General features: G+C 35.2%; 2 protein-coding genes across 2 annotated transcripts; one reads left to right on the top strand and one right to left on the bottom strand.

Moving 5' to 3' along the window:
- Positions 1–9,943: 9,943 nt before the first annotated feature.
- Positions 9,944–11,747, top strand: LOC149615839 (tektin-1-like). The gene is made up of 5 exons (XM_089856098.1): positions 9,944–10,130; positions 10,194–10,359; positions 10,687–10,962; positions 11,043–11,433; positions 11,518–11,747. The coding sequence occupies exons 1-5, from the start codon at positions 9,947–9,949 to the stop codon at positions 11,704–11,706; spliced, it is 1,206 nt and encodes a 401-aa protein (XP_089712224.1). The 5' UTR covers positions 9,944–9,946; the 3' UTR covers positions 11,707–11,747.
- Positions 11,748–11,968: 221 nt separating this feature from the next.
- Positions 11,969–20,061, bottom strand: LOC149615840 (F-box only protein 21-like). Its single transcript, XM_089857397.1, has 7 exons — positions 19,835–20,061; positions 19,503–19,745; positions 18,330–18,610; positions 17,925–18,201; positions 16,009–16,456; positions 14,910–15,138; positions 11,969–13,568 (listed from the first exon to the last, which is right to left on the bottom strand). Exons 1-7 carry the CDS (start codon positions 19,996–19,998, stop codon positions 13,366–13,368), a joined length of 1,845 nt encoding a protein of 614 aa, XP_089713523.1. The 5' UTR covers positions 19,999–20,061; the 3' UTR covers positions 11,969–13,365.
- Between the last annotated feature and the right edge of the window lie 118 nt (positions 20,062–20,179).

Below are 20,179 nucleotides of genomic sequence, written 5' to 3' on the forward strand. Positions count from 1 at the left end.
AATTATCAAAAAATTAATAATTTAAAAAAAAATAATTAGCAAAAAATATTAATAAGCAAAAAAAAAAATAAAAATTCAAAAAAATAATTAGAAAAAATATTAAAAAGCAAAAAAATTAATAATTTAAAAAAAAAATAATTAGCAAAAAATATTAATAAGCAAAAAAAAAATAAAAATTCAAAAAAATAATTAGAAAAAATATTAAAAAGCAAAAAAATTAATAATTTAAAAAAATAATTAGCAAAAAATATTAATAAGCAAAAAAAAAATAAAAATTCAAAAAAATAATTAGAAAAAATATTAAAAAGCAAAAAAATTAATAATTTAAAAAAAAAAATAATTAGCAAAAAATATTAATAAGCAAAAAAAAAATAAAAATTCAAAAAAATAATTAGAAAAAATATTAAAAAGCAAAAAAATTAATAATTTAAAAAAATAATTAGCAAAAAATATTAATAAGCAAAAAAAATGTTAATAAGCAAAAATATATAATAATTTCCAAAAAATTCATAATTACCAAAAAAATTAATTATAATAAACAATAATTATCAACCAAAATTAACCAAAAACTTCTAATAATCAAAAATTTATCTAAAAACATAATAATTAAGAAAACAGCTCAATAATACTTAACAATTAACCATAAAGTAGTACCAATATGCAAAATCCTAGCATAAGCAACCATACAATTAGCCAAAATTACAATCACATGTTCTTAACAAACACTTAAAATTAAAACTCACAGTTAAAAAAACACACCGTTGATATCACAACCGTAATTAAAACACTTGGCGTTGATGTTTTCTAGTCGCCGACTTTAGTTAAACTGTCTTGATTCTCGGCTTCCAATTCTGACTTCACCGGGGAATATGTTTTTGAGGGTCGAGCCCCGAGGTGTTTAAAGTTAAGTTTGTTAAAATAAAAAAAAAACTTATTCCGACTATGAGCCTTTTTATGACTTCTAGTGAAGTCGCCGTACTGGCTAGTTGCGATTTTTCGAATAAAGTTAGGCTAGGCCTGGTGCTTTTGGTGTTCTGCCCACGTTTTAGAAAAAAAAGGAAAAGGTGGAGCCAGACATTTTTACATCGCTAGTAAATTTGTTACGTCACAGATTATAGTGTAGTGAATACAAATATAGGGGCGGAAATAATGAGTTTTATTTTTATTTGTTATTGTTTATAGGGAAACCACGTGTCTATATACTATTTTAAACCTAAAATATTTTAACAAGTTTGTTTGATTAAATTTTAATCACTTACTAATTTGTATCAGATTTTTAACTTCCCTGACTTTAAAGGTTTCACCTGTCAGTTTGAAGTCATTTTCCTGACTAAGAAGTTCAACTATTATCATAAACTTCCCTGACTTTTAAGGCAATTTTTCTAATTCCCTAACCTTTTCAAGCCAATTTTTCAAATTCCCTAACCTTTTTAAGGCAATTTTTCAAATTCCCTAACCTTTTCAAGCCAATTTTTCAAATTCCCTAACCTTTTCAAGGCAATTTTTCAAATTCCACGACCTTTTTAAGGCAATTTCCAAAATTCCCCAACCTTTTTAAGGCAATTTCCAAAATTCCCTGACTTAATGGTTATTCCAGGTACTGTGACAACATGTGGAAGTAACTTCCCACAAATAGGGGTCATAGTTCAACCTAGAACTACACACGTACCAAACCGATATGAAATTCCTTGATTGTTCAAACTAGTTTTAAAATTCCCTAACTTTCTCAGGTATTCCAGATAGTTTTTGCAAACCCTGTAGCTCTAAATAATTTGGGAAGTAACTTCCGCAAATCATGGATGTGTACAGAGGACAGAAAAATAAGGTTCAAAACCTGATAATTTCCTTCGAAACAGTAAAAACATCCACAGTTTAGTCAAGTGCGATGAACTACGTTTATTACATTCATACAAAAACATTAGTAAAATTTAAAACATTAGTGTAATGACTTTGAACACGCCATCACCACCATTAGAGCTAGATTAGGGATGCTACAAAACCCACTCTAATCTCCAAACAGTTTCTGTAAATTCACATCCTCAATTTCAATTAAGTCATCCCTTTACCAGAAACAATGAATGAGAAACCGAAAAACAAAAGTTAAAACTTTCTCAAACTTTTAAATAAATTTAAATAAACGCTAGGGAAGAAGAAGTTTTAAATTTTACGGAAATTTGTTTAAAACTTAAAACTTAAAACTAAAGGTTGTTATTTTAAACCGCACCTTACATTTAGTTTTTCTAGTGCATGTTTTCAACTGAACTTCCCTTTTATGGTCTCGGGGTGTAATGGCCGATGGTGAAGTATCTTGTATGGGTTTCACTTTTGTAAGTTTGAAATATTACCTTAGCCTAACTAGAGGTTAAAAGGTTAAGTTATTCGTGGTGCGGTTTCGTCAAATCAAACCTAACTTCTAGCGAAAGGTTAAGGTTTATAATTTGATTTTGCCAATCCTACTCTTAAAAAGACCGGTTGAAATACGCCTAAAGTCTTACTTAATTGAATACGTTTAAAAACTTAAATTGTAACTCTTGTTAAGCCTAATTTGAATGTTTTGAAACTAATTTAAAAACTCGTTAAGCCTAATTAACTCGAAAGTATTGGAATACATCTTAAGGCTAACTTAAATTTTAACTCTTGTTAAGCCTAATTTGAATGTTTTGAAACAAATTTAAAAACTTGTTAAGCCTAATTAACTAGAAAGTATTGGAATACACCTTAAGCCTAATCAATTCAAAGAGTTAAAACATAACTTAAGCCTAACTTGAATATGTTTAAAAAACGTTAATTCAAACAATATTTAACAAGAAAACAGTTGAAATTCAACTTAAAAATAACCTGAAAACTTTCAAAACATAAATTTAAACATTCGCTAAGCCTAATTAAGCGATAAAGGACTCATGTTAAAGCCTAACGAACTTTTGTTGATAAATGCATATTCCAAGGCAATCGCAAAATGTTAAAATTGAAACTTTGTTAAGCCTAATCAAACTTTACTCTTCGAAAATTTCACTGCTATCCTTCAATTTAATTAAACACAATAAAATCTAGTAAAAGCGTCGAGAAAAAAACCGGAAATTTGCATAAGCAACGAGTACAAGGCTTCGGATCTTTTGAATCGCTTGAAAGAACCATAACCTCGTGGAAATATCCGTTATAAAACCATGAGGCCTTATTCAAACTATAATAATAATATTCGAAGCTACGATATTATATAAAATAGGAAGTTTGGAAATGTTTCAGCACCAAAAATAACAGGATCTACGCATCTTGATTGCTCTATTGTAAATATATTTTCGGACACACAGCAGCATGTGGGGTGTTAATAGAAGCTAGCAGACTTCTGAATTGTCACTATTGTTACGATTTGTGTCCGGTTTCGGTTACATCTAAGAGCAGACGTGCCCAAAACATCCGCCTACTTTATATAGTCGAATTTAATTGCATTTGTTTTAATTAAAAGTTTCGAAACGTAACCTAGTTTGTTTGTTTTGGTATCATCTCCAACCCGTTACCTTTACGTTAAGCCTTAGTCAGTTTAAGCCATTTCTACGTTAGGCTTAAAAATAAATAGAATTTTTCAAACTCTGGATTGAATTTAACGAAGCTAATGAACTTCCCATAGTCACATGCTAACGTATCCTTCACGTTAAGCCTTTGTTTTAAACCAGTGCTATAGGTTAGGCTTCCTTTACCTTAAGCCTTTGTCAGTTTTAAACCATTGCTAGTTTGCTACTTTAGGCTCGCTTTACATTAAGCCTTGGTCAGTTTTAAATCATTGCTACGTTAGGCTTAAAAACAAATATAATTCTTCAGACTCAGCACTTAATGAAGCTAATGAACATCCCATAAACAAGTCTTAAAACGAATAATACTTAATTAAAATAAAATAAAATAATTAAAAAGAAGTTCCATATATGGTTAGGCTTAATGAACACCTTCAATATTAGGCATAAAAATTAAAACTATGAAGTTAGGCGTGTGATGAGAAAAACTACCCATATTAAAATAGACACAGATGTAAATAAACGTGGTTAGGCTTAACGAAAAATATTTCTTTTCATAATTTTGAGTGAGAAACGAACCCATCCCAGATTAAGTTAGGCTTAGCTGTCTTTTTAACAATCACAAAAAACAACCCTATTTTTGACAATCACCCCTACACACACAATATTTAGCTACAGTAATAAGTCGAAATGCGATTAGTACCCTGTCTTAAAATGAAAGAAAAAACTAATTGTTTTCGCAGAGGGGGTCACCTGGTGGGCGATAAGCGCGTATTTTTCCTTGTCACTAAAAAGAGCCACCCAAAAAACTATTATGAGCTTTATGAGGATATATTAGTTGTAATATTTTCTTCATAAAAATATTACAAATGTCTTGAAAACATATTTTAAGTTTTCAATTCTTTCAACACCTTGACCAAATGTTCAATTGTTCTGAAATAATTTTATATTAATTAATACCTTAAGGATATCACTAATTTAAGTTGATAATTTATTCAAAATTATATCAATTAGGCGTTATGAGATTATATGTTAATTATGTACTTAAGTTTTTCGTAACAATTGCGTTAGATTTTTCAAGTCAGAGCCCACGTTATTCATAAGATATGTTCCTACCATAAGTTTGTTTAATTAATCTCTGGTCATGACAAACTGAAAGGCTTGTAATTTTGAAGTGAGTGAGTGAGTGAGGTAGGTCATAGATTCGAGGAGGTAAAGCGAGGGAGGCCTGGTGAGTGGTGAGGCGCTGCTGTCAAATTTGGGCTTAGTAATGCAGACTAAATAGGATCTAGATGGAAATAAGTCCTAGCAGCAAAATTAATTAACCACCAGCGAGTGTACTTAGGACTTTAATTGACTCGCTCCCCCTCGTTCTCCTTCTCGAACTATAGTTATCTCGAGCTGTAAGTCTCTCAGTAGCATTACGAATCGTATAGCTAGTGTTATACTTATGGGTGGAACATATCACTTATAAACTTATGTTATTATCTCCAACACTGCAAGTGTCAACTTTCGTAATTTTTTCTTTTACTTTTAAGCAAAATGGAAAGGGGATTGCGTTTTATTTCAAGCTCATTTCCAATTTAGATCATCCGTGGGAATATCAAGCTCATTTCCCACGTGATTACCGAAACAAGTCGTCGCTTTAAACCAAAAAGTACTCAGCTGCTTAACTAATCATACCATAAATTCATGAGATATGTTCCTTCCATAAGTTTGTTTAATTAATCTCTGGTAATGACAAACTGAAAGGCTTGTAATTTTGAAGTGAGTGAGTGAGTGAGGTAGGTCATAGATTCGAGGAGGTAAAGCGAGGGAGGCCTGGTGAGTGAGGCGCTGCTGTCAAAGGGGGCTTAGTAATGTAGACTAAATAGGACCTAGATGGAATTAGGTCCTATAGCTGCAAAATTACTTAACCACCACCGAGTGTAATTAGGACTTCAATTGATTCGCTTCCGTCGTTCTCCTTCTCGAACTAGTTATCTCGAGCTGTAACTCTCTCAGTAGCATTACGACAAAGTATAGGTAGTGCAAATCATACTTATGGAACATCTCCTATAAATTCCAAAGACGAATTACGCGAGCTGATATCCAAATACACGACATCAATTGAATACCCACGAATACCCTTCAAAATCCGACAAGTGTTTTCACTGGCATTTGACCGACTTTTTTCGGGGAACACTTCAATTAACGTGCAACCCACCTACACCACAATACCTACGATCACAAATATCTTTGAGCACCCTAAAAAAACTACAAAAATTGTATTTTCCATAAGTAAAAGAATTATTATCAAAGTCAAGAGAATCAAGGCCGATTTTATACGAAGCGCTCAACTAGACTTACCTCGTGAATAATTAGAAAGACGCCATCAGAATTATGAGGGGCGTGACGCGATAGTAAGTTCACGTTCTCAAGCCCGGTATAGAGAGCTTTCAGATGGGATAATAGTACGTCACACCCTCCCAAGTCTTACCGCTGTTCTGGTAGCCATATTGGGTGGTCTCAGCTTCATTCCTGCTTTAAACCCACCAATATGGCAGCGTAAATTATGTCACGAGACTCAGCTCCTCCTCCAACTGAAAGCTCTCTATACACACAAAACCCGAATTCATAGAAATTAACATGGGAGATATAGGAACGTAATGATTCCTAGTAGCTGTATGTATTGCTTTCTAGCGACTCCAAAACTAAGATAAAAGATTTCTTATCAACTTAAAGGGAAATTATCAACTTATGTAGGCAGGAATAGTTATTTTCCAAATTACTCCTTAAAGTCCCCCTTGTAACAAATACAGCAAAATATCCACCCATAAATTTTGACAATACATTTGAAACATCGCCTTTTTTCTACCGATAAAAATAACAAGTGAAAATCATAATTCGAAGTTGTCTGTTTGTTTCAAATCTAATATTGTAATATAATAATTTTAATTTTTTTCTTACAAAGCAATTAAAGCCTTCATTTAATCGTTAATTAATATCTAGTATTTCAAGTTTAATTAAAAGTCATTAAGAGTTGTAAAAATACCATCAAATAAAATCATTAATCATTATTTAATTTGAAACGTTAATTTAAATTGGAAAATAATTAAGTTTAATTGAAGTTAATATTTTTTATTAATGATCTATGTGTGTTATTTGCATTTTATACGTAGGTTTGATTATGTTACTTAGTAAAGTATTGTCGTAATTACAATAAAAACTTAATTTTATAAAATTTGAGTGGCTTGGGTTGAAAAAACTTAGTGTTATTGGGGAATTATGGTTGCCAAAGGACTATAGCAAATTTCCTGACATTTCATTCAGGGTTTAAATTATTTTCCTTGACTTGTAACAACCTTTCAAGGTACAAATCAAATGAAAAAACATTTTCCAAAAAACAATTTTTTTTTCCTAAATTTCAATTTTCTTAGTTTTCAAGATATTTTTAAGTAAAAACCGCCTTTTTCTTCAGAAACAATTTTTGACAGCCTCAAATTTTAAACCTCATCATAGTATATTTTGGTATAAAACAAGAAGTCGCGTCCGTATTTTAACAAATACATCGAAATAAACCCAGCAACGAAAAATTTAAGCCTAAAAACAGAGTTAATAAGGGATAGTCTAATTTAAAATGGAGTTCCATTCCTCCCAATTTTTTTAAAAAATTATTCAGACCTCATAAGTTTATAAGTGATATGTTCCATCCATAAGTATGATATACACTACCTATACTTTGTCGTAATGCTACTGAGAGACTTACAGCAGCTCGAGATAACTAGTTCGAGAAGGAGAACGAGAGGGAGCGAGTCAATTGAAGTCCTAAGTACACTCGGTGGTGGTTAATTAATTTTGCAGCTAGGACCTATTCCATCTAGGTCCTATTTAGTCCGCATTACTAAGCCCCCTTTGACAGCAGCGCCCCACTCACTCACCAGGTCTCCCTCGCTTTACCTCCTCGAATCTATGACCTACCTCACTCACTCACTTCAAAATTACAAGCCTTTCAGTTTGTCATGACCAGAGATTAATTAAACAAACTTATGGTAGGAACATATCTTATGAACTTATGGTACTAAGTATGAGACTTGCTCTTCGAGAAAAAAAGTGACGTAGATATTACGCAATCATTTGACGTCACAGAGGTGTGAACGCGAACAAAAACCCCTTTAAATTTTCTAAACGGGACTGAGATGCCAAAAGGGAAATTTTATCCGTACATGGGATGATAACGTGGGTAGATGCATGAGAGAAGCCCACACAATGAGATTAAACGTCTCTTATCTATGACAGAAATTATCAACCTAACTGTGCACTAATCATTAAGGCATTGTAAAGGTGTTTTAAACGGTATTTCATTAGTAAGGGCATCACATTGGTCTTAATTATAAACTTACTGTGAATATAAAAAGGTAAATGTATTTAAAAAATTTGTGTTCAAACCAGAACGCAACGCAGCATAGCGACATCTAATTATAAACGTATCTGTCTTAATCGATTTCAAATGTAATGCAATATGTGCCAATGTAAGAAATAAATTGCTTAAAGTTGAAGTTTAGCTTAAGGTTATGCCTCTATCACGTGCAACAATGGATATTATTAGGAATAAATACAGTTAATTGGAATGATTGTGTAGCCATATCTCCCATTTTAAATTCTATGAATTCGGGTTTGTGGGTTGGGCTTGAGAACTTACTATCCCAGCCACGCCTCATAAATCTGATGATATCTTTCTAACGGTGATTTTTTCATTGGCTGGTAGCAAAGCGAGTTCCTAGGCATGCGCAAGGTGCTAGGGGCAGTGAGATAGATTATAAATTCATGACGTAAAATTCGTCATACATAATGATTAGTCTAGCTCCACCCACAAAACCCGCCTAGATACGTTGAATGAAAACGGATGTAGCACAATGATTCCTTGTAGCTTAAAGCACCCATAACACAAATTTTACCTTGCCAAAGGGCCCAAAGGCAGGAGCCAATCAGAACCCGTCCATGAGGGCGGAGCTAAAACTTGCTTCAATTTACGTCCCAACTTTTGACAAGTTTGTAACAATTAAAGTAATTACACATTATGGAATTGGCTTCATTGACTGTGTTACAATTCTGTCACGCAAAAACAGTGGAGGAAAAACAAAGGGTTCAATTAAGTCAAGATTATAATCAATAATAGTTGGACTTATGTCCAAAAGAGGGCCTATTGTCGGTTGCCATGGTGATGGTCAACAAACGTAATGGTAATAGTAATACAAGCCAAGCCGTCCCATAGACTACAATCTCGTGTTACCAAAAAATATTTCAAATCAAGCACGCGTTCAATAAGAAGAAAGTTATATCTCGTGAAATTTCGGGATTATCAAGATTACCATAGCAGCTATACGTAGGAAACGCCCTGTTCGGATTAAAATTACCTAAATAGGTATGTAATAGTGTGTTCATTAAATTATATTAACTTGGGTGTTTAAATTTTATCAGCACCTCACAAATTTTGAGATGCAATTATTCAAGCACTAATTTAAATTAAACTATTATATTTTTCGACTTGCGGCGAAGTAAAATGCAATTAAATATCAAATTATGATTTTTACTATTCACCTTTGGGGTCCATTTCAATAATTTTGGTTAAAGTTCAAAAATATATCATGATTTTCTCTGATTTTTAGTTGCAATAGGCTCAATAAATTCCCAGCTAATTACTAAATTTTAATATAATATTTTAAAATCTACGGTTTCTGATATACAACAAATATTATATGTGACTCGATTCAGACCTCAATGTCCAGTAGGGCATTAATTCTACTAGCATAAGTTTATAAGATATGTTCACCATAAGTATGAAATGCACTACCTATACTTTGTCGTAATGCTACTGAGAGACTTACAGCTCGAGATAACTAGTTCGAGAAGTAGAACGACGGAAGCGAGTCAATTGAAGTCCTAAGTACACTCGGTGCACGTGGTTAATTAATTTTGCAGCTCGGACCTAATTCCATCTAAGTCCTATTTAGTCTGCATTACTAAGCCCCCTTTGACAGCAGCGCCCCCCTCACTCACCAGGCCTCCCTCGCTTTACCTCCTCTCGAATCTATGACCTACCTCACTCACACACTCACTTCAAAATTACAAGCCCTCCAGTTTCTCATGACCAGAAACAAACTTATGGAAGGAACATATCTTATAAACTTATGATGCTACCAAGGTTAGCGTTAGGGGATTCGCTTGGTCAAATCTGGGTCAACTGTCCTACACGCGCTGATTATCAAATAGGTTAGACCATGGATGGGGTTAGACTGCACGTAATTAATGAAGATTGAAAAAGGCGTTTTAACCTAGTAATTGAGCCTAACTGATTTTTATGATGTCACATCAGATTTTTTCTCGCTGAATAAAATTATGACTTCCATAAAAATAAATTTACATTTTTTTTAATTTTATTTAAGTTTTTCAGAAACAAAATGGCGCACAACAATCGTTCATTTTATACTGAACACGACTGGAAATACACAAACGAACTGAACATAAAGAATGCGGATACTAAATGTTCAACTGCGGAAAATTTAGTATCGGAATGCAAAAAAATGTGCCATCTTAGCGATGAAAATGCTGAGATGCAAAAGAAAGAAGTCGATTTTGCATTTGGTAAAGGATAATCTGATACATATTTCGCATTTTATAAAATCGCAAATGGTTTTTGTTTTGTAGATCAACGAATTAAAGATGTGAATAATTTGAAAAGAGAAATATCCAATAGAATCGAAGCTTTGAATGACGAAGTTGACAAACTACACATTTACAAACACAAGCTACAAGATGCCTTAACCGCTTGCGAACAACCATTGTATATTTCGCAACAGTGTCAACAAAAAAGGTCAGAACGTTTGTCAACGTAATTTCTAATCCAAGTTATTCGCGATGCGTGTGACAAGGCTTAACGCACTATTTTTAACTGAGAAATATAGGTCAAAATGAAGCGTAGTCTGCTTCGAAGTTGAAATACTTTACTGTGAAGCAGACAATGCATAATTTTGACCCAAATTTGTCCGTTAAATATTGAAAAAACAAAACACGTTAACCCTTGGCCCACACATCGGGAATAACTTGATAGGTTTATTGCTTGCATGTAGACATTTTAATTTTAAAACCATTTCGATCGAACTGCCGCAATACCTCTGAAACAGCTCAGTATATTTTACAGAAAAAGTAGACAAGGAATAGACCACGTCTACGACGAACCAGAACGTCAATTAGAACGTGAAATCTCTCTTATTCAAGACGCGCAAAACATAATCCGACATACAATAGAAGAAATAAATGAACAACTCAGATTAAACGAAGCCGCGATAAAACAACTTAACAGAGACGTAGCCGATAAAGGTGTTGCCTTGGGTGTTGATTTGAGAGCTACTGCTGTCAAACCACTAACAGCTTCATTAGAGCCAGTTAGACTACACAGTATAGGACCTGGCTCAAGGTACCGTATGTAAGACCATGCATTTTAATTGGCTGAAATGTTTAATTGTAATTTGTCCAACGAAATTATCTTTAAAACAGGGAATCAACTGTTGAAGAATGGGAGAGTAATACCAACATGAACATCAGGAAAGCCGAGGAGGAAATCAAAAGATCGCGAAAACTGTACCCAGTTGTTGACGAAATTTTAAACCGTACAGCATCGGACATCAAACAACAACACGAACGAGTAACAAAGTCCATGGAGGTCAGAGTTCAAGAGGCGCGTAGGGCCAAAGAAGAGTTCGAAACGAGGTTATCGAAAGTCACCAGACAAATGAACGAAGTGGACCACACATTAAGTCAAATTAAATTCACAGCGTCGCATAAGATACCAATGTTAAGTGTGGCGCAAAAAAAGCTGCAAACCAGACGGCAAAGACCTAATGTGGAAAATTGCAGAGATCAGCCATTGATAGAGCTCGAGAAAGAGGTAATTGCCACGTAACGTTTAAGCAGTTTCAGAATTTGGATAAAAGAAGGAAGTAACAACAGAATTTGTTTTCTTTAATTGCAGGTGAAAGAATTGGAAAAGGCAATTTCAATTCTTCAACAAAAGGAGTTTGAAGCTCGCGAAATGTTACGGGTTTTGCTACAAAACAAACGTTCATTGGAAGAAGAAATTCGTATAAAGACCAACACTCTTTACATCGACGAAGTTCAATGTTTAAGTCTGTTATCGGGTCCCGTTGTTATACCCCATTAAAATTAGAACAAAATAATTAAAAATTAAAATTACCATCAAAACCATAGACTGTCATTGTTGTTCATAATACCTTTTAATTTCCATGAATTACGTTTGTTTAGATATTCATGGAAGCATTATAATATAAGCTTAATTAAATTCATTCACACAAGTTCAAGTCCGCGAAAATAAATAAATAAAAAAAATTAATGCTTTCAATGTAAAATATTTTTGAAAATAAAAAATATAAATATTCGATTTTTCAAAATAAAAAACAAACACCTTGTTTTTCTTTCAAATAATTTTTATAGTAGAAAATCTTTTTAACTATACATATACATTACCATGAGTCTATCTATATTCCTTTACAACCTTAGATTGCACCTAATTTCTTATTTAAGCCTTTGTGAAATTAGGCGCATTTAAAGAGTGCAATTATTAAATTGATATATTATTATTATAATAATTAATATTTTGTTTTTAAAGATTCAAAAAGGAAAGAAAAAAATCTGCAAGCTATTTACAAAAAATTTAAATCTATTTTGTTTAATACAAAATTATTGCATAAGGCTTCGGAAATTTTGTTTAATTACCATCAATGAGTGATGTAATTTTAATTAAAGTGTGATGCTTCTTAATGAACAATGTTTTATGTTCACGGAATATCAAGCAATTGCAACTAAAAACCTTTGCTTGAAGATTCAGATATTAAATTCAACATCACACGTAGTTTCTGGCAATTGAACCAAAACCAACGATATGCCTGAAGAACCAGATACTAAATTCAATTGCACAAATAACATCGAGCGATTGCACCTGTTAAATCGAAGAATTCATCTTAACAGAATTTGTAGCAATTGCACCTTGAAGTCCAGATATTAAATCCAACAGCACAAATAATATCTGGCAATTGAACCTAAACCAACGATATGCCTGAAGAGCCAGATACTAAATTCAATTGCACAAATAACATCGAGCAATTGCACCTGTTAAATCGAAGAATTTATCTTAGCAGAATATCTAACAATTGCACCTAGAAACCTTTGCTTGAAGACCCAGATATTAAATTCAACAGCACAAATAATATCCTGCAATTGAACCTAAATCAACGATATGCCTGAAGACCAGATACTAAATTCAACAGCTCAAATACTATGTGGCAATTGCACCTGAAGTACCAGATATTAATTTCAACAGCACAAATATCTGGCAATTGAACGTAAACCTACGATATGCCTGAAGAACCAGATATTAAATTCAACAGCACAAATATCTAGCAATTGAACGTAAACCAACGATATGCCTGAAGAACCAGATATTAAATTCAACAGCACAAATATCTAGCAATTGAACGTAAACAAACGATATGCCTGAAGAACCAGATATTAAATTCAACAGCACAAATAATATCCTGCAATTGAACCTAAACCAACGATATGCCTTAATGCCTGAAGAACCAGATATTAAATTCAACAACACATTAGTACCTGGCAATTGCACCTGATAAATCAGCGAACTGCTTGAAGATTCAGATATCAAATAAAATTCCGAAGAAGCATCACACTTTATACAACAAAACCCCACCATTTTTGAGTAATAATTTTAAGAAAAACGCATTTTTTGTTTGAACAGTTTGTTTGAACTTTAGCACAAATTTGCAATGATATAATAATTTACAATTCAAGATCGCTCCTCACTCGGCGTTGACGAACATAAGTCGGGGTAAATCCTTCGAACAATATTATCTCTGGTTTCGCCATCCTCGGGATATTCCATGGCTTTCTCAATATTAGGGACATAATGGGTGCCTTTATAGTGTTGGAAGAATTTTCCAACTTCGCTGTGAGTCAACGGTTTCGGATCAGTCGCAAATGCCAAATTTTCTGATCACGATTTGATGGTCAAAATAAATAAGTTTTGATACTTTCAATATTGGGTCGTAGTTTCCGATGTTTTTTAACGTTTTTTAATGAAGTGATTCAAATGAATGAATTTCAAGCAACCAAACATCAACTTGTGGTGTTATATAGCAAATGCAATAATTTTATGCAAATAAAATAGTTCAATGCAAGTAGTTTAGGGACGGTAAACATGATTCAGGAAAGAACTGAGTGCAAACGTTCGAAGGAAATTTATTTTAAATACTAGTGTTACTAGTAGGATTCACAGAATTCTTTGAAAAGTGATTTAGAGGTTTGAAAGAATTGTGATTCTAAATGCAAATTATGCGACAAAATTGACAGTGTATGGAAATGACTATGGTACAAGTTAGACCCCATTTGCAAACGATACTCTACACCGATATGAGCAAAAATGCCACAGCTTTAACCAATGTTACAACATAAAGTTGCAAAAAACCAAAAACAAACGATATATTAAGATGGTAAGTAAGCCAATTGCGACTTTTGCAAGCAATACCAGTACGTTTAAACCCAAATGACCAATGGTACAACATAGTGTTGCGAAAAACCAAAAACAACCGAATGTATGAAGATGGTAAGTACTCTATGGTAAGTAAGCCACTTGCGACTTTCGCAAGCAATACCAGTACGTTTAAACCCAAATGATCAAAGAACTTCGCGACAATTACCAAGGGCAACAACATAAAGTTGCAAAAAACCAAAAATAACCAATGCATGAAGATGGTAAGTACTATATGGTAAGTGAGCTACTTGCAACTTTTGCAAACAATATTCTAACCAGTACAACCCCAAATGACAAGAAAAACCTCGCGACAATCAATGGCACAACATAATGTTGCAAAAAGCCCAAAAACCACCAATGTATGAAGATGACTCTATGGTAAGTAAGTGAATTGCGACTTTTGCAACAATATTAATAGTACAACCCCAAATGATAAGAAAAACCTCGCGACAATGACCAATGGCACAACATTAAGTTGCAAAAAGCCCAAAAACCACCAATGTATGAAGATGACTCTATGGTAAGTAAGTGAATTGCGACTTTTGCAACAATATTAATAGTACAACCAATGACACAACATTAAGTTGCAAAAAGCCCAAAAACAACCAATGTATGAAGATGACTCTATGGTAAGTAAGTCAATTGCAACTTTTGCAAAGATAATTCTAACCAGTACAACCCCAAATGATCAAATAAACCTCGCGACAATGACCAATGGTACAACATAAAGTTGCAAAAAACCAAAACCAACCAAGCATGCAACTGCAGGTTTAAAAAATAATGAAACAAATGTGTCCTACCTTGAGCAGCGTATCTGTTCGATCCATCCTCAGCCAGAACATTGTAAAACGGTTGTTTATCCTTATTGGGAAGATTATAGACGCCCATTTGAAATATCCAATCACGACTGGCGGCACAAACGGGGTCCCATCCAAAGATCAAGCAAGAATAGTTGTACTTTTTATGAGTCATGATCATGCCAACAGCGTACTCAACGTTTGGACTCTTGTGTCTGTACTTAGGTACAATCTAAATTAAAGATATTGGGGGGCCCAACCATTAGCTTTAACATAAATTACTAAATAAACCTTGATTATTTTTAAGACTAATTAAATGTACTAATTATTATCAGGGATAGATTTAATTTTAGAAGTAGGAATGGAGAACGGAACGGTTAGTATTTACTTCAGTTATTCCCACTCATAGACCACCCAGTATAGAGCCCCCCCCCCCTCCAACCAACACGTAACGAAAAGTTTAAATTATCTTATTGGCTGCTCACTTAAACTACGTTTTGATGACGTTGCTGACGGGGACGGCGAAAAATAGTGACGTAATTCCTATTTACCTCTATCGCTATGACCCGCCTAGCTTCTTTCATACCCTCCCCCCCTCCGTCCCGTGGAACGGGGTCCGGGACTTTGACGGGCGCCCATATTATAGAGCCCCTCCCTCCAACCAACGCGTAACGAAAAGTTTAAATTATCTTATTGGTTGCTCACTTAAACCCTACGTTTTGATGACGTTGCTGACGGGGACGGCGAAAAATAGTGACGTAATTCCTTTTTACCTCTATCGCTATGACCCGCCTAGCTTCTTTCATACCCCCCTTTCCCCGTCCCGTGGAAGGGGGTCCGTCCGGGATTTTGACGCGCGCGCCCAGATTACTCTGTTCTCCATTCCTACTTCTAAAACTAAATCTATCCATGTTCAGATATTGTAATAAGAGATAATTAATTTTACTGATTAATTTTAATATTAATTCCGTTTTATATTTAGAAAAAGCAGCCGATCTTTTAAATTAAAGTATAATCAGTTATATCACGTGATCTACATCTACTTTTAATTTAAAAATGATATGAAAATGATAAGTTAAAGATAAAAACGAAGTCCTCTTACCATTGGTATCTTCATCTTGGCATCCAGCGACGCCAATTGACTCCTAGCTGCTCTTTGCATATAATTAACAATTCCTTGAGAGGCGGGATCTCTTTGTTCAATTTCTTGCAAGATAACAATGACATCTTTCAGATTGACATTCAAATGAAGGTAAACTCTGGCCAGCAACAACTTATGTTCGACACCATCAGGATTTAGTAGTGATAAGAGTTCTAAGATGTTCTGTAGGAACATGATTCCGTCTCCGATTCTTTCCCTTTGTCTCCCAACTTCAACCAAATTCCAACACATTCGATGAAAGACTTGAACGGGTTTGGTCGCGGGGGGTTTGCACTTTGAGGGACCGGTGTTAGGGTGACCAGGCACTGAATTATGGCAACTTTCAGTTCCCATAAATTTCCCTTCTCCAAATACGTCGATAAATGTGTAGTTGTGAGGTGATGGCAAGCTTCAATTGAATTAACAACCGCCAAGGCTTACGATTTTCGCTTCATAATTATCAACGCGGGAAAGCCAAGGCTTAGGGTTATGGCGTTTTCAGCGGGAAAAATATGATCACGTGATAGGCCGCCATTTTTTGGGAAGAGGAATTTTGTTTTGTCATGGCTAACGCGATCACATGCCTGAGCGAGTGGGCCGTTGTTTTAGTAAACAGGGCCGGAAATAAGAATAGGACACTGGAATGGATCGCAGCCATTTATGGGCAGAGGGATTTTATTTTGTCATAGCAAACTCGATCACGTCCGTGAGTGGGTGAGCAAGGTTGGAGTAACCAGGGCCGGAAATAAGAATAGGACAGTCGACTGGACCACAGCCATTTATGGGGAGGGGCAGGGCCGGAAATAAGCACAGGACACTGGACATTGTCCAATAAAATTTTAAAATGTCCCATAATTTTTTTGAAAACTAAGGGGGTCACTGGACAGTTTGACCAATAAATTTTCCGAAGTTTTGATAGCTTGACTATGGAGATCCGACACTATTTTTCACACTCCAGTGGACAATGTCCTATAAATTTTCAAGTCAAACAGGGGGTCACTGGACGCATGTCCTATAAGAATTTTTTCTTATTTCCGGCCCTGGGGAGGGGGTTTTATTTTGTCATAGCAAACTCGATCACGTCCGGGAGTGGGTGAGCCATGGTTGGAGTAACCAGGGCCGGAAATAAGAATAGGACAGTCGACTGGACAGCAGCCATTTATGGGGAGAGCGATTTTGTTTTGTCATAGCAAACTCGATCACGTCCGTGAGTGGGTGAGCCATGGTTTGAGTAACCAGGGCCGGAAATGAGAATAGGACACTGGACATTTATGGGGAGAGGGATTTTTTTGGCCACAGCTAACTCGATCACGTCTGTGAGTGGGTGGGCTATGGTTGTGGTAACCAGGGCTGGAAATAACAGGACACTGGACTGGACATTGTCATGTCCTAGGCTTAGGATTTTAGCTTAAATTGTCCTTGTCAAGGCTTTGGATTTTGGCCTTAATTAATTAACGCGGCAACGCCAAGGCTTAGGATTTTGGCTTAATTAACGCGGCAACGCCAAGGCTTAGGATTTTGGCTTAATTAACGCGGCAACGCCAAGGCTTAGGATTTTGGCTTAATTAACGCGGCAACGCCAAGGCTTAGGATTTTGGCTTAATTAACGCGGCAACGCCAAGGCTTAGGATTTTGGCTTAATTAACGCGGCAACGCCAAGGCTTAGGATTTTGGCCTTAATTAACGCGGCAACGCCAAGGCTTAGGATTTTGGCCTTAATTAACGCGGCAACGCCAAGGCTTAGGATTTTGGCTTAATTAAAGGGCAACGCCAAGGCTTAGGATTTTGGCTCAATTAAAGGGCAACGCCAAGGCTTAGGATTTTGGCTCAATTAAAGCGCAACACCAAGGCTTAGTAAGCTTAATACTATTACTTACTGTGGATGAGAAAGCCACTTTAGCAAAAAATGACCAGGACAGTTGACAGGTAGGCACTGAACACCCAACCGATGGGCAATAGCACCATAAACAAGACACAGAGTGATAGGGATTCCGCGTTTGTGTTGCAAAACTTCATTTATGTAGGAATTTGAAGCATTGTAATAATCATCTCTATTGCCAACAAACTTATGCCTTTGAAACATAATTTCATTCATGGACAAAAGAACAGTCTGACACTCATCAGTACTCCAAATTGATTGAGTTAGAGCCGTTTCTGATAAGTAAATTAAATTAAACTTGATTTAATTTAATTTACTTAATTTTAATTTAAAACTTCAATACTTCGGAATACCATTTTTAATTGAATTAATTAGTTTTAGGCTTAATATTAATTAAACTTACCAGGATTTTTAATTATATGATTGACCACAGGATGCTTGGGATGGTTAACTCTAATGTAATCTTGTACATCTTTAGCCAGATTAGTTAATTCCGCCGCTATTTCATCACTAGAAATGGGTTCCGATGGTTGACACCATTGAGCTAAAAGCACGGCTCCCGTTTCCAATAACTGTTGATTTTCAGGCAATGATAGAAATTTCATCCATTCCTCTTTCAAATGCTGATGCTTTAAATGACGCAAAACTCTCATGGCATAGTATTTATCCGTTAGATATTCATTTCTAAACAATAAAATGAACAGAAAGTGTTCCAATTAGTCTTATTCCCTATCCACTCCTGCTACAAAGGCCTAAAATATGTACAGCAGCAGACGACAGACGCCAATATCCCGAGATAAGCCTAACTTCCAGATGAGCCTGATAAGCCCAACTTCCAGAAAAGCCCAACTTCCAGAAAAGCCCAACTTCCAGAAAAGCCCAACTTCCAGAAAAGCCCAACTTCCAGAAAAGCCCAACTTCCAGAAAAGCCCAACTTCCAGAAAAGCCCAACTTCCAGAAAAGCCCAACTTCCAGAAAAGCCCAACTTCCAGAAAAGCCCAACTTCCAGAAAAGCCCAACTTCCAGAAAAGCCCAACTCCCAGACAAGCCCAACTCCCAGACAAGCCCAACTCCCAGACAAGCCCAACTCCCAGACAAGCCCAACTCCCAGACAAGCCCAACTCCCAGAAAAGCCCAACTTCCAGAAAAGCCCAACTTCCAGAAAAGCCCAACTTCCAGATAATCCCAACCTTCCAGAAAAGCCCAACCTTCCAGATAATCCCAACCTTCCAGATAAGCCCAACCTTCCAGATAATCCCAACCTTCCAGATAAGCCCAACCTTCCAGATAAGCCCAACCTTCCAGATAATCCCAACCTTCCAGATAATCCCAACTTCCAGATAAGCCCAACTTCCAAATAAGCCCAACTTCCAAATAAGCCCAACTTCCAAATAAGCCCAACTCCCAGATAAGCCCAACTCCCAGATAAGCCTAACTCCCAGATAAGCCTAACTTCCAGTGATAGGGAATAAGGTGGATTATAACCTTAGTTACCTTACCCTAACCCTAATCAAACTAATGCTTGAAAGTTAGGCCTAACAAATATAAATAGGCCATTAATAGACACCAAACTTACTTATCTCCTGAATGCAATATTCGTTCCAACTCCTGAATAGAGAAATAATACGCCAAAGGATGATCCGTTATCGTTTCAAAATGAGCAAATGTTTCGTGTGACATCTCATCTTGTTTATAAAACTGACTAGACATCTGTGAAACTTTCCTGTACATAATTTCTCCGCATATATAGCATTGCATAAACTCATTTTTCCAATCGTAAGTAAGTCCTTTAAGATATAATCGTTTCAAATCAGGCCACCTGTAATTAAATTTAAGTGTTAAGATATAATTAAAACAAAATTACGTTAAGTTAAAATCAAATCGGAAAGACCAAGGCTTAGCACTCACTTTTGCTGAAACTTCTTCCGCCATAACTCGTTACTATTACAAGTTTCTTTAAACTTAATACAGACTAAAGACACTTTACATAAATCCTTTTCGGTTATAAATGGAAAAGAAAGTATATTTTCTAATATTTCTACAGGTAAATCGTCTAATTTTAAGGAAGTCATCTCTAAAACCTCTACTACTCGATTACCTAAACCTCCATATTTATTTTCCTTTTTTCCGTCGTCTGCTACTAAAACCATAAATGCTGGAAATAAGCCATTTAAATAGGACATAACAAAAAATAAATGTACACAAAACTGGGTTTTTCATAAAATATTTTTAATTTTAATGAATTCCCCAAGC

The sequence above is a fragment of the Phalangium opilio genome, unplaced genomic scaffold, assembly GCF_054372755.1.
Source record: "Phalangium opilio isolate 3A_F unplaced genomic scaffold, DU_Popi_V2 ptg000217l_1, whole genome shotgun sequence".
Taxonomy (NCBI): Eukaryota; Metazoa; Arthropoda; class Arachnida; order Opiliones; family Phalangiidae; genus Phalangium; species Phalangium opilio.

Excerpts from the sequence above, each read along its gene's own strand:
- LOC149615840 (XM_089857397.1), bottom strand. The coding sequence starts at position 19,998 with ATGACTTCCTTAAAATTAGACGATTTACCTGTAGAAATATTAGAAAAT. Across the intron at positions 19,746-19,834 it reads CGGAAGAAGTTTCAGCAAAA|GTGGCCTGATTTGAAACGAT; the intron begins GTGAGTGCTAAG and ends ATTTAATTACAG. Across the intron at positions 15,139-16,008 it reads CCAAGATGAAGATACCAATG|ATTGTACCTAAGTACAGACA; the intron begins GTAAGAGGACTT and ends TCTTTAATTTAG.
- LOC149615839 (XM_089856098.1), top strand. The coding sequence starts at position 9,947 with ATGGCGCACAACAATCGTTCATTTTATACTGAACACGACTGGAAATAC. Across the intron at positions 10,131-10,193 it reads AGAAGTCGATTTTGCATTTG|ATCAACGAATTAAAGATGTG; the intron begins GTAAAGGATAAT and ends TTTGTTTTGTAG. Across the intron at positions 10,963-11,042 it reads AGTATAGGACCTGGCTCAAG|GGAATCAACTGTTGAAGAAT; the intron begins GTACCGTATGTA and ends TCTTTAAAACAG.